General features: G+C 39.0%; 1 protein-coding gene across 1 annotated transcript in view; it reads right to left on the bottom strand.

The window, feature by feature from the left end:
* LOC135097735 (uncharacterized) overlaps positions 1-15,000 on the bottom strand; it is a 43,807-nt gene that overhangs the window by 9,868 nt on the left and 18,939 nt on the right. Inside the window, 9 exon segments of the mRNA XM_063999746.1 lie at positions 937-1,033; positions 1,710-1,816; positions 1,819-1,893; positions 2,078-2,246; positions 2,665-2,783; positions 3,472-3,669; positions 4,079-4,297; positions 7,465-7,957; positions 10,016-10,188. Of these exon segments, the coding sequence (XP_063855816.1) occupies positions 937-1,033; positions 1,710-1,816; positions 1,819-1,893; positions 2,078-2,246; positions 2,665-2,783; positions 3,472-3,669; positions 4,079-4,297; positions 7,465-7,773 (1,293 nt within the window). The 5' untranslated portion in view covers positions 7,774-7,957; positions 10,016-10,188.

Raw genomic sequence — 15,000 nt, 5'->3', positions numbered from 1 at the left:
CAGAGCCTTTACAAGCCCACCAGGCCTTCCACAGGTTAACCAGAGCCTTTACAAGCCCACCAGGCCTTCCACAGGTTAACCAGAGCCTTTACAAGCCCACCAGGCCTTCCACAGGTTAACCAGAGCCTTTACAAGCCCACCAGGCCTTCCACAGGTTAACCAGAGCCTTTACAAGCCCACCAGGCCTTCCACAGGTTAACCAGGGCCTTCAGAAGCTACCCAGGGCTCCCACAGGGGAGCCTTTACAAGCCCACCAGGCTTTCCACAGGTTAACCAAAGCCTTCACAAGCCCACCAGGCCTTCCACAGGTTATCCAGACCCTTCACAAGCTACCCAGGGCCTCTACAGGTTAACCAGAGCCTTCACAAGCTACCCAGGCCTTCCACAGGTTAACCAGACCCTTTACAAGACCACCAACCTTTCCACAGGTTAACCAGACCCTATACTAGCCCACCAGGCCTTCCACAGGTTAAGCAGACCCTTCACAAGCTACTCAGGGCCTCCACAGGTTAACCAAAGCCTTCACAAGCTACCCAGGGCTTCTACAGATTAACCAGACCCTTCACAAGCTACCCAGGGCTTCCACAGGTAAACCAGACCCTTCACAAGCTACCCAGGACTTCCACAGGTAAACCAGACCCTTCACAAGCTACCCAGGGCTTCCACAGGTTAACCAGAGTCTTCAGAAGCTCCCCAAGCATCACCACAATCTTCCCAGAGTCACCACAATCTCCCCAGAGGCTCCACAATCTCCCCAGAGTCACCAGAAGTCCCCCACAGACTCTACAATCCCCCCCAGGGCCTCTACAAGTTATCCCAGTCCACCTCCTTGCTTCTGACCATATCTTTACCTAGAATAAAGCCAGGTATTAAATCAGATGGCATTTCTGTGTGATGTTCAATGTTACAACAAGAATTTATGGCCCATTTTGACACCTTGCCTTGCTGGTAATATGATAATACCAGGGTCCCCTCGTCTGCGTCCCGGTGCACTGATGGTCTGTTGATGTCCACCCATGGATGGCCGAAGCAGCTGTTGGGGTGCAGAAGGTTAGTGGGGTGTTTTTTGGTGTTTTTTTGGTGTTTTTTGGTGTTTTGGTGTGTTGTGGTGTGTTTTTGGGTGTTTCTGGGAGTGTTTTATGAGTGTTTTGGTGTGTTTTGGTGTGTTTTTGGGTGTTTTGGTGTGTTTTGGTGTGTTTTTTGGGTGTTTTGGTGTGCTTTTTGGGTGTTTTGGTGTGTTTTGGTGTTTTTTTTTTTTTTTTTTGCATAGTGATGATAAGCAACAGTACAGAAACACACAGACTCACACAGCCAACACACAGCCACCAGCACTGCAACACACCCTCAGACACCCACACAGCATCACTCAAACACAGCCACAGACTCACACAGACAACACACAGCCACCAGCACTGCAACACACCTTCACACACCCACACAGCATCACTCAAACACAGCCACAGACTCACACAAGCAACACACCTTCACACACCCACACAGCATCACTCAAACACAGCCACAGACTCACACAGACAACACACAGCCACCAGCACTGCAACACACCTTCACACACCCACACAGCATCACTCAAACACAGCCACAGACTCACACAGCCAACACACAGCCACCAGCACTGCAACACATCTTCACACACCCACACGAAGACCACAAACACACACAGCATCACTCGGACACAGCCACAGACTCACCTATAGTACACAGCATGTAGTATAATGCCAGTAAGGTAGCTGATGGCACACAGGACAGCAGAAATTATGATGAAAGTGTCGTATTTGAAAGTGTCGTATGATGAAAGTATTTGTCGTCCAGCCAGCAGATCCCCAAGGCAAGCATCACTAGGTTCTCGATGAAGGCTAGGACTAAAAACAACACCTGTGGGGGGTAGGGGGTGAGATAGCAGCGATGGGGGGAAGGGAGGGAGAGAATGAAAAATTTGTGTTAGCTTAAGTCATTGAATACTGCTTCAATATCAAACCTAACATGACTTAACCTAACTTAACGTAACTTAACGTAACTTAACCTAACCCAGCCTGACCTAACCTCACTGCAGCCTCACCTGTATCACTACGGTTGAATGACGACGCGCCCTCTGCTTTTTGACAGCCGAGGGCCTGAAGTACACCAGCGTAGAAGCAATGGTGCCAAGGAAAACGTAGAAATATGGACGCAGGTACATGAAAAAACACTGGCAACAGTAAAACGGTGTGCGTACTGGCAACACTGAACTGCGGGTGAAAGAAAACGGGGTCTTTTAATGTGTTGTTGGGTTTTTTTTTTTTTTGGTTTTTATGGGTTTTTATGGGTGTTTTTGGGTGTTTTGGTGTTTTAGTGTGTTTTTTGGGTGTCTATAGGTGTTTTTTGGTGTTTTGGGTGTTTTTGGAGTATATTTGGAGTTTTTTTGGTGTTTTTTGGTAATTCTTGGGTGTTTTAGGTGTGTTTTAGGGTGTTTAAAGATGTTTTTTGGGTGTTTTGGGCATGTTTTATGGGTGTTTTGGGGTGTTTTAGGGTGTTCTGGGGTGTCTTTTAGGTGTATTGTGAATTATAGTGTTTGTTTCATAGTGTTTAGCTTGTGTGTGTCCTTGTGTCACCTGCCACACACACACACACACACACACACACACACACACACACACACACACTCACCTCTCCTCCAGCTTGAGTTTAAACACCAGCACCACCACAAAGTGTACACCCAACACCACAAACACCTTCCACGTGTGTGCCAGGGTGAACACCGTACAGGCGATGGCGCAGGACACCAGCTGCGGACACATTATTATTATTATTATTATTATTATTATTATTATTATTACTATTACTATTATTATTATTATTATTATTGTTACTATTACTATTTGAAACTCATAATTATACCTAAACACACACACACACACACACACAAACAAAAAATAAATTAATAAATAAATGAATAAATAAGTGAAAAAAAAATTTAAACCCCAAAATTTACTTATAAGATAAAAAACACCATCAAAATTCACAAGCAGATAAAAAAAACACCCTTAAACACCCCAAAAAACACACCAAAAACACCCCAAAACATCCTTAAATTCACTAAACACCCCAAAAATAACCAAAAACACCCAAAAACACCCTTAAATATCCCAAAAATACCCAAAAACACCCTTTAATACCCAAAAACACCCTTAAATATCCCAAAAACACCCTTAAACACCGTTATATACCCAAAAACACCCAAAAACACCCTTAAATATCCCAAAAACACCCAAAAACACCCAATAACATCCTTAAATACCCCCCCCCAAAAAAAACACCCTTAAATACCCCAAAAACACCCTTAAACATCCTTAAACACCCAAAAACACCCCAAAACACTAAAAAACACACACAAAACCAAAAAAAACACTTTCACAAACCCAAACACACTTAAAAACACAAGATACACAATTAAACCGGCCCTAAGAACCGTACCTGGAAGAATATTGCGAACAGGAGGGGCAGTGCATTTAAAATAGTCAGCCCTCCGAGTTTGGAGAACCTGTGGTAGGATGTGAAGGACCAGGTGAGGGACACAAGGGAGATGAGGACAGAGAACACCGGTTTGGAGAGCTGTGTGTTGTGGCCCAGTGGTGACAAAGACAGGATGCTGCCCAGTGTCACGTCCTTAACCTGTTGTGGGAAAGTTGTGGTGTTAGTTGTGGTTGTAGGAGGAAGAGGAGGAGGAGGAGAAGGGGTGGAGATGATGGAGTGGTTGTCTTGGGTGCTTTTTGTGTGTTTTTGTGTGTTTTGTGATGTTTTTGGGTGGTTTTGGGTGTTTTGTGGTGTTTTTGGGTGTTTTTAGGGTACTAATGGGTGTTTTTGTAATTTTTGAGTGTTTTTGGGTATTTCTGGGTGTTTTTGGGGTGTTTTTGGGTGTTTCAGTGTGTTTTTTTGGTGTTTTTGTGTGTTTTGGGATGTTTTTGGGTGTTTTAGAGGTGTTTTTGGGTGTTTTAGGGTGTTTCAGTTTTTTTTTTTTTGTACTTAAACCAAAACACCCCCACACACCCACAAACACCCACAAACACACACACAAACGCACCTGGTCCAACTCAGTGTAATGCGTCCCAACGATATACAGCTGCAGAATTAACTGAAAGGCCGACTCGAGTGTGGCCTCCATGACGTTGGTGATTGCGACCCTCATCTGCACGACATGCTTAAGGTCATAATATTTTCTGATCTCCATGTCCCTCATGTGGTGCCGGTAGGTCTTGGTAGGCCCGTGGGGGGGGAAGCTGTTGTACGATTTTGAGTCCACCTGTAAGAGTGCCTGCGTTAGTCCTGGGTGGGTCTGAGGAGATGTACAGTGCGCCTGGTATTGTTTTTGGGTGTTTTTGGGTGTTTAATGGTGGTTTTTGGGTGTTTCTGGGGTGTTTTTTTGGTGTTAAATGATGGTTTTTGGGTGTTTTGGGGCATTTAAAGGTATTTTTGGTGTTTTTTCACTAGGTTATGTTAATTTAAGGGGTAACTAAATTAGAAAATGGGTGTTTTGAGGTGTTTTTGGTGTGTTTTTGGGTATGTTTTTGGGTGTTTTGGCTAGGTTAGTTAACTTAGGGATGGATGAAATAGAAAATGGGTGTTTTGGGGTGTTTTTACAGTGTTTTTGGGTATTTAAGGGTATTTTTTGAATTTCTGGGCTAAGTTAAGTCAGGGGTGGATGAAATAGAAAATGGGTGTTTTTGGAGTGTTTCTGGGTGTTTTTGGGGTGTTTGAAGGGGACTGAGTGTTTAAAGGGTAAAGGAAAATTAATAAGTGTGTTTGGGTGTGTTTGGGGGTGTTTTGGGTGTGTTTGGAAGTGTTTTTGGGGTGTTTTTGCGGTGTTTGAAGGGGACTGAGCGTTTAAAGGGTAAAGGAAAATGAATAAGTGTGTTTGGGTGTGTTTGGGGGTGTTTTGGGTGTGTTTGGAAGTGTTTTTGGGGTGTTTTTGCGGTGTTTGAAGGGGACTGAGCGTTTAAAGGGTAAAGAAAAATGAATAAGTGTGTTTGGGTGTGTTTAGGAGTGTTTTGGGTGTGTTTGGAAGTGTTTTTGGGGTGTTTTGGTGTGTTTTGCGGTGTTTTGTGGTGTTTGGAGGTGAATAACAGTGTTTTTTGGGTGTTTTAGTGTGTGTGTGTGTGTGTGTGTGTGTGTGTGTGTGTGTGTGTGTCAACATCATACCCCAAAGATTTCAAAATACACACACATACACCCATGCACACAGAAAAATTAAATATATATACATCAAAAGTGTAATAATAATAATAATAATAATAATAATAATAATAATAATAATAATAATAATAATAATAATAATAGTAGAATATAACAAGCTACTATTGGGGATTTATTTAGTAGTAGTAGTAGTAGTAGTAGTAGTAGTAGTAGTTCTACATAACAATACTAATATACTGAGAGAGAGAGAGAGAGAGAGAGAGAGAGAGAGAGAGAGAGAGAGAGAGAGAGAGAGAGAGAGAGAGAGAGAGAGAGAGAGAGAGAGAGAGAGAGAGAGAGAGAGAGAGAGAGAGAGAGAGAAATTAAGTAAAAAACAAACAACAACAACAACAACAACAACAACAACAACAACAACAACAACAACAACAACAACCTAACCTAACCAAACCCCAACCATTTAAAAACGCCCCCAACCTGACCAGACCCAACCCGACCCGACCCGATCCAACCTGACTTGACCCCAGTACCTTGCGCTGTGAAGGGGGGAAGAGTGAGTTGCTGGGCTCAGAGGCAACCCCCCCACTGGCGGGTTGTGCCTCTCTTTGTTATCAACCTGGGGGGGAGAGGGGGGTAGGGGGCAAGGGGGATAGGGGGCAAAGGGGTAGGGGGGGTGTATGTTAGCTTGAGTTAAGTTGGATTACAGGAATTATTACTGTTATTATTGTTATTTTTGTTATCATGGTGTGTGCGAGAGAGAGAGAGAGAGAGAGAGAGAGAGAGAGAGAGAGAGAGAGAGAGAGAGAGAGAGAGAGAGAGAGAGAGAGAGAGAGAGAGAGAGAATTTTAAGTAAGTTTTCTCAATATCTACCTTCCCTCCCTCCCTTCCTCTCTCCCTCCTCCTTCTCCTCCTCTTTTAACCTCACACACACACACACACACACACACACACACACAGAGCTCCCACAAAAAAAAAAAATAAATAAATAAATAAAATAAACAAAACAAATAAATAAAAATAAAATAATTAAATAAATAAAAAAAAAACCACCTATCAACTCAAGCTAAAAAAAACAATATCCACTTGGAAACTCCCACCCAAACACCCTTAAACACTAAAAAACACCTTAAAATATACAAAACACCCCAAAAAAACATTCCAAAAACACCCAAGAACACCCTTGAACACCCCAAAAACACACCAAACACCCCCCAAAATATTGAAAAACACTCCAAAACAAACCAAAACACATCCAAAAACACCCCAAAAACACCCAAAAACACCCCACACACCCAAAAACACCCCAAAACACCCAAAACACACCAAAACACCCCAAACACATCCAAGAAAACACCAAAAACAAACCAAAAACACCCCAAAACGCACACATTCACCCCAAAGCACCCCATAGACAGTACATACCCCAACCTCCTGCATCTGACGCACTGTGACGTTCATGTGCTTCATCTGCGCGTAAGTATTTTCGAGGTACGCCATGACGAGGGCCAGGGGGGTGAGAAATATGAGCGTTTACAACGATACACGCAAAAACGAAGGTAGCAGTTTGAAAATGGGAAGGATATCTTGCTGCGTCACATGAATGTACAGATTCCAAGTGGACAACAGGGTAATTGGCAGCAGGATGAAGAAAACGGTGAATAGGAAATTGATCTTGTCTGGGTTGTCTGTTAGGTTGGCGAGGAATCCTTCTGCTTCCTGGGAGAGAGAGGGAGAGAGAGGGAGGGAGACATTGAGGGGTTTTTAGAGAGATGGGTAAATGTGTGTGTGTGTGTGTGTGTGTAGGGTGGTTTTTTTGTGTTTTTTTGTGTTTTGGGGTGTTTTTGTGTGTTTTGGATGTTTTAGAGTGCTTTTTGGGGTACTTTTCAGTGTTTTTTGTGTGTTTTTCAGTGTTTTTTTGTGTGTTTTTGAGTGTTAGTGGGGTATTTTTGAGTGTTTTTGTGGGTGTTTTGTGAGTTTTTGTGGGTTTTGTGTGTTTTTGTGGGTTTTTGAGTGTCTTTTTTGTGTTTTTTGTGTGTTTTTGGACATCTTGGGATGTTTTATGAGATGTTTTGGGGTGACAAAATGTGTTTCTGGGTAATTTGGGTGTTTTTGGGGTGTTACTGTTTGTATGTGGCTGTCTGGGTGTGTTAGTATGTGTTTCTTGGTGTTTCTTGTGTGTTTTTGGATGGTAAAGTGTGTTTAAGTATCATTTGAGTGCATTTTGAGTTTATTTCAGCCTTTTACATATAGTTCAACAAACAAACACACACACGCACTCACCTCCTCCTCGCCATCCACCAGCACCACCATCTCCTCGGACAGGGAATGATTAGCACTCGTCATGTTCCTCGTCCCCACCACATCGGAGTCATTGATGCTCTTCAGGTAATCTTGATGGTACTCCACCGCCAGCAGAATGTCGGTGTACACGTCTAGGTAGTAAAAAACCGACGGAAGCAGAAAACAAGAGAGAAAGAACCAAAAATTCCAGCAGTGGCGTTGTGCTCTCGTCGACTCGTACATGGCCTGCAGCTGAGCGCGGGCCTTCGAACTGGCCTCTGTCGTTCCCAGTTGCACGCGAAGACACATCTCCGCGCTAGGCTTGGTTGAGTGCAGGAGCTTCTCGCACTCCAGCACGCACACCACTGCGTTGTCGTACTGCCCCAAGTTGTTCCGTTCGGTGTAAAATTGCAGGAGTGTTTCGCCGTTTGTCGCCTTGCAATGCACCTTGCGGACCAGGCTGTACTCGAGGAACCGCTGCACAATGTCGTACCTGTGGGATTGCTTTGGTTAGGTTAGGTTTGGTTTGGTTCAGTTTGGGGTGTTTTTTTGGTGTTTTTTTTTGGTGTTTTTTGTTGAATTAAAGTCTTTTTGGGTTTAAAAGTGTTTCTGGGTGTTTTGAAGTGTTTTTTGCTGAGTTGAAGCGTTTTTGGGTGTTTTGGGGTTTTAAAAGTGCGTTTTTTTGTGTCTTTTGGGTGTTTTTGTTGAGTTGGTGTTTTTGTTTGGATGTGGAGTTTTAAAGATGTTTTTTTGTTGTTTTTGTTAAGTTAAAGTGTTTTGGGTGTTTTTTGGGGTTTTGAAGGGTGTTTTTGGGTGTTTTTGTTAAGTTGAAGTGTTTATGGTTATTTTTTAGGGTGTTTTAGGGAGTTTTGGTTAAATTAAAGTGTTTATGGGTGTTTTTGGGTTTTTTTTGTGGTTTTAAAGTGTTTTTGTGTGTTTTTGTTAAGTTGAAGTGTTCATGGTTATTTTTTGGGGGGTTTTAAAGGGTGTTTTTGGGTGTTGTTGGAGTTTTTGTTAAGTTAAAGTGTTTATGAGTGGTTTTTGTGGTTTTAAAGGGTGTTTTTGGGTGTTTTTGTTAGGATAAAGTGTTTATGAGTGGTTTTTGTGGTTTTAAAGGGTGTTTTTGGGTGTTTTTGTTAAGATAAAGTGTTTATGAGTGGTTTTTGTGGTTTTAAAGGGTGTTTTTGGGTTTTTTTGTTAAGATAAAGTATTTATGAGTGGTTTTTGTGGTTTTAAAGGGTGTTTTTGGGTGTTTTTGTTAAGATAAAGTGTTTATGAGTGGTTTTTGTGGTTTTAAAGGGTGTTTTTGTTTTTTTTTGTTAAGATAAAGTGTTTATGAGTGGTTTTGCAGTTTTAAAGGGTGTTTTTGGTGTTTTTTTTTGTTTTTTAAAGGGTGTTTTTTTTGTGTGTGTTTTTGATAAGTGCAAGAGTATTATGTGTTGTTCTGTAGTGATCCTAATCTTCCTTCTCCTCTTTTACAAACCCTAAATCTCCACCTCCTCCCTCACTCTTCTTCTTCTTCCTCCTCCTCCACCTCCTCCTCTCCCTCCTTCTGTACAAATTCTAAATCTCTTTCTCCTGTTATAAGCTCTAAACCTCCACTCCTCCTCCTCCTCCTCTTCCTGTACAAAATTCTAAATCTCTTTCTCCTCCTCTTATAAGGTCGAGACCTCCACTCCTCCTCCCTCACTCCCTCACTCACTCACTCACTCACTCCTCCTCCTCCTCCCTCACCTGCTGGCATTGATGGCGTAGTAAACAGGCGTATAACCGATCTTATTGCAGCAGTTAATATCAACGTTCCGCTCCTCCTCCAGCTAGGACGTCGTCAGGAGCATATCAATTACCGTCACATTCCCAAACACACATCCCAAACACCCTTAAATATCCCTAAAACATACCAAAAACATCCCAAAACACCCTTGAATATCCCTAAAACATACCAAAAACATCCCAAAACATCCTTAAATATCCCCAAAACATCCTTAAACACCCCAAAACACCCTTTAACACTCCAATAACATCCGAAAACACCCTTAAATATCACCAAAACATACCAAAAACATCCCAAAACACCCTTAAACACCCAAAAACAACCTTAAACACCCCAAAACACCCTTTAACACTCCAATAACATCCCAAAACACCCTTAAATATCCCCAAAACATACCAAAAACATCCCAAAACATCCTTACACACCCAAAAACAACCTTAAACACTCCAAAACACCCTTTAACACTCCAAAACACACCTCAAACACCGCAAAACACATTCAAAACACACCAAAACACTCCTAAAGCACCCTTAAACATCCAAAACTATCCGCAAACCACTGCAAACATCCCAAAAACACTTTTAACCATCCCCAAAACACCCAAAACTACCCCAAAAAACACTGCAAACACTCCAAAAACACCCAAAACCCCAAAAAACACACCAAATTTCCCTAAACATCCAAAAAACACCCCAAAAAAAAACACACTAACCTCTGCAACACACCCCAAACACTACAAACACCCCCAAAAACACCCCAAAACGCCCCTAAGCACACCTTCAGGGACAGAAGCCGATGCATCATGTTCGGGTAGCCTTGCTGGGCAGCCAGGTGGAGCAGGGTGAAGCCATCTGACCTGGCCGCGTCAAGAGAACACACGGCAGTTTCTTCAATGACCCGAACTATGCAGAGACCAACCTCCTCACGAGATATTATCCTCCAGTCCTTGTCTGTTGGGTTAGGTTAGGTTAGGTTAGGTTAGGTTACGTTAGATTGGGTTGGGTTAGGTTAGGTTAGGTTAGGTTAAGCTAGGTTACGTTAGGTTAGGTTAGATTAGGTTAGGTTAGGTTAGGTTAAGGTAGGTTAGGTTAGGTTGGGTTAGGTTAGGTTAGGTTAAGTTACGTTATGTTAGATTGGGTTAGGTTAGGTTAGGTTAGGTTAGGTTAAGCTAGGTTAGGTTAGGTTAGGTTAGGTTAAGCTAGGTTAGGTTAGGTTAGGTTAGGTTAGGTTAGGTTAAGCTAGGTTAGGTTAGGCTAGGTTAGGTTAGGTTAAGCTAGGTTAGGTTAGGTTAGATTAGGTTAGGTTAGGTTAGGTTGGGTTAGGTTAGGTTAGGTTGGGTTAGGTTAGGTTAGGTTAGGTTAGATTGGGTTAGGTTGGGTTGGGTTAGGTTAGGTTAGATTGGGTTAGGTTAGGTTAGGTTAGGTTAGGTTACGTTAGGTTAGGTTAGGTTAGGTTGGGTTACGTTAGGTTAGGTTAGGTTGGGTTAGGTTAGGTTAGATTAGGTTAGGTTAGATTGGGTTAGGTTAGGTTAGGTTAAGCTAGATTAGGTTAGGTTAGATTGGGTTAGGTTAGGTTAGGTTAGGGGGTGTCTCTCTCTCTCTCTCTCTCTCTCTCTCTCTCTCTCTCTCTCTCTCTCTGCTGCAATCACTATTACATGCTTTATGTATATTTAATACTATCAACATCATCATCATCACATCATTTAATCCCCTTGTTTATTCTTATAGGACTGGACACCATGTGTTTCAAACAAAAAGATTGCCCTTCTTTGAGTGAGAGTAGGTTCAATTTTGGGATAACCTTCTCCTAAAAGAGGTTGTTGACCAAAGTTATAGAAATTCCCACCCTCAAGGTTGAATGCACCATGTAATACAATTCCATTGCATGGTTGCATCTCATAGTGTGTGGTGGGATCACTATATCCCTATACCAGGCATATTTAACACATGTATGCTAAACTTCTTTTTTTTTTTTCACTTGTGAGGTCATTGCCTCCTTCACTCTAATCTTACAGCTAATAGATAAGGGTTAAAGGTGAAAAATGAGCAGATAAGTCACACAGGGGAAAATCTGCTATTATACAAATCCTTGAATTATGAAGTCACAAATAAAAGAAGAGCAGATTATTGTTTTCACGATAGACATCACTTAAGTACTGTACATCATTTTTAAATTTTCTATGGAGGCATTTTTATTTATGTACTGGAAAATTATGACCATCAACAACTGTTTCTTGTATAATTATGCAATAATGTTGACAGATATTTTGTACATTTTTTTGTGTATGTGTCGTCATTTCCAGGTACCTGGAATATTGGTTATTAATGCTATGTTCATCTAAAACTAACGTGGGCTCCTTTCTTCTCTTTACACGCATGACATGCACAGTAACCAATTGTACGTATACAATTAAATTATTCACTGCACTTGCATGATATGCTTGTCTTAATAGTGATACTATTGAACAATATGAAGTGTTACAGCCAAAAGATTTTCTCATTAGATAATATATATATATATATATATATATATATATATATATATATATATATATATATATATATATATATATATATATATATATATATATATATATATATATATATATATATTTTTTTTTTTTTTTTGCAATTTTCATTACTAAAGTAGTATAAAAAATAATTCAACTCTATGAATTTAGTGATAGATTTGCATTCTTGTTAGATCTGAGCAATTATCCTGCTTGTCGTATATCTAATACAAGTGCACTTGCTGTATTAGTTATATGTCTTTATTTTTCCTCAAGTACTGTTATAGTCCTAACACACTGCAAATAATATTCTTTTATATATGATAATCTGTTTTTTGTACAAGTCCTTTAAGTTTTAAAATGAGGTATCACATATTCATTCAGATACTGAAAAAGGTTGAGTACCTTAGTTAATGTTGCTTAATTTTTGTATAATTTGACTTTTTTGCAATATACAAAGTGGATGACATGCTTATGATGTATGCAGAGGAAATAATACCAAACAAATAAATTATGAAGTAGGTATATACAGTGTTAAATACTAATCATCACATTTTTATAGTATATCTATGATCTGAATATATATATATATATATATATATATATATATATATATATATATATATATATATATATATATATATATATATATATATATATATATATATATATATATGATTTGCATAAGTTATAAAGAAAATACATATTTTTCTGAGAGGGGTGTCAGTAAACAAACAAAATAGCTTAATGAAACCAATGGAATCATCATATCTGTCTACATCAAACAGACCCTCATAATGCTCCGTCCATTTATTAACTACAAGAAAAAAAAGAATCAGTTTCTTGCTCCATCTCTCATTGTTATTTTCCTATCTAATTCTCTTCATTGATTCTTCTTTTCAGCTACATCAATACTTCTTTGATTCCATCCCTTACGTTTTTTCTCTATCCTACTACCCATTCTTTTCATACAACAAACCTGTTTTTGCATATCCAATCACAATACATTTAAATAACAAAATATTACTATTCTTCTTCTACATACATTACCAAGACCTCACTCTTTCTCTGCATCCCATACACCTTTAAACTTTTCTCTTTTGTCAAATCCACTCACTTTCAAAACTTACCTGTCACACTCAACTAGCTTCCTCCCTCATACCTACTCACAGCATTCCTCTCCATCAAGGAGTGGTCAGGCTTACCTCCACCCTTCCCTCCCAAGAGTCCAATTCAACAATCTTAGTATTATCTTCTGGATGCAACCACATGTCTTTTCATCACTGTTGACAACCTTTTCACTCTCTTGGTTCATTTAAGTATAACACTTATAAATATCTTTCTTTTTAAACAAACTATTTTCAGTTACCAAATTTTGCTCACTCCACAATTTCATCATTTTCTCTTTTTTTTTTCCTACCAAGCATACCTTCTTGTATTGCATTCCAAACAATACCATTCAGATCTCCCAACAATAATGCATTTATATTCGCTCCAAAACTATGCAGATGGTCATTATGTCAGAGATTTCCCCTCATCATTTCTTACTACTAGGCCCATATGCACTCACAAGCACTCACACTTCTCATTTTTATTTTAACTTATATCAGTTTCAATTAAATCTCTTTGCAATCTCACACACCTTGTTACACATCTTTTTGCTCACCATGATAATAAAAAATATTAATATTAATTCTTTGTTGGATCACTGTTATGTTATGTTATGATGGAACCACTTTAGACATGGATGTATATACATATTACTTACTACCTTGGAGCATGTCTATGAAGGCTGATTCATTAACACTTATTAGATTTGTAAATTGATCCTTTTGTAGTGCAAACTTCTTCCTTGCCTCTTTTCAACAGACTTTGTCTGTTTTCTTAGCTAAGGCCAGTAATTTCCTTTTCCCTATGGGAGTGTGATGAAAGTTTATGGCTGATTATTTCAGCTAACATGATGCAATACAGATGATCAAAATTGTAAGTGTTGTAGCAGTGCCAGCACAGCACACCACAAGTGCAGTACTATTTACAATTATTATGTAAACATCTATTAATTTATGCATGATGCTGATTTTGCCTTGCACTTTGCTAGATGCCAGCCGATAATTATCAGGAGATCTGATTTAACCTATATTACTTCCCAAGAAAATTTTGAAAAAAAAAAAAAAAAAAAAAAAAATTTGGTTGGTGAAGACCACTATGAGTAAATTAATAATTAAGGTTATATTTTGTATAGTCCCTGAAATACTCTGTTCACACATTAAACATGAAAATAAACATCAAATCAAAGTTGAAAATGTAAACAATGTCTTAATACTGCATGATGATGAGTTCAATGAGCTTATGATAATACTGCATGATGATGAGTTCAATGAGCTTATGATTTTGTTCAATATATTTTTTGTTTCATAAAGATAGTTATCTTGAAATATGACAGAATGCACACATGTGTAGGTGGTGTGAATGAATTCACTTTTTTCTAGTTAGAAATATGACAATTCAATAAAGTTTTTTCTTTTTTTTTTCTTCTTCACTATGTAAATCAGGGAACTAGCAGCTGCTTTATGACAATGTCCTGGCACATTCTTCACACCCAATCTAAGATTTCTTAGCTAAGTACCAAATTTCTCATATTGATCAGGCCCCTTTTCTCTAGACATGACTCCTTGTGATGTCTGGCTGTTTCCTAAGCTCAAGATGTTAGTGAAATTATCTCAATTTGAGAATTGATGAGGCATCACATGAAAGATGGTAGTGCACCTGGTAGCCATTCTGGAACAAGATTTCCAGAAATACTTCAAGTAATAGAAGGATTGATATGTTAGGTGCATCAGTCAAAAAAGGAAAACTTTGAGAATCATTAGAACAAGAACACAAAAAGGGAGCCACTTTTAACTGAAGTTCTAATAGTTTTTGAAGACTTCATAGATAATAGTCCTTGGAACTGAATATTAGGCAATTATTAGAATTATAATATTTATTCATAGTTTGATTTTGCAAAATGTTCTCTCTCACAGTGAATGATGTATCTCATATATAGTAAAATTCTAAGATTTTATGAAGGTCAAGACAGACTGAACACCAAGTAAATGAACCTTAATGTGAAAAAAAAAAAAAAAATTATATATATATATATATATATATATATATATATATATATATATATATATATATATATATATATATATATATATATATATATATATATATATATATATATATATAAGAGTGCAGTCTTCACTTTTGC

Source organism: Scylla paramamosain, unplaced genomic scaffold, assembly GCF_035594125.1.
Source record: "Scylla paramamosain isolate STU-SP2022 unplaced genomic scaffold, ASM3559412v1 Contig30, whole genome shotgun sequence".
Classification (NCBI taxonomy): domain Eukaryota; kingdom Metazoa; phylum Arthropoda; class Malacostraca; order Decapoda; family Portunidae; genus Scylla; species Scylla paramamosain.
This window is presented reverse-complemented; position numbering and strand designations above follow the sequence as displayed.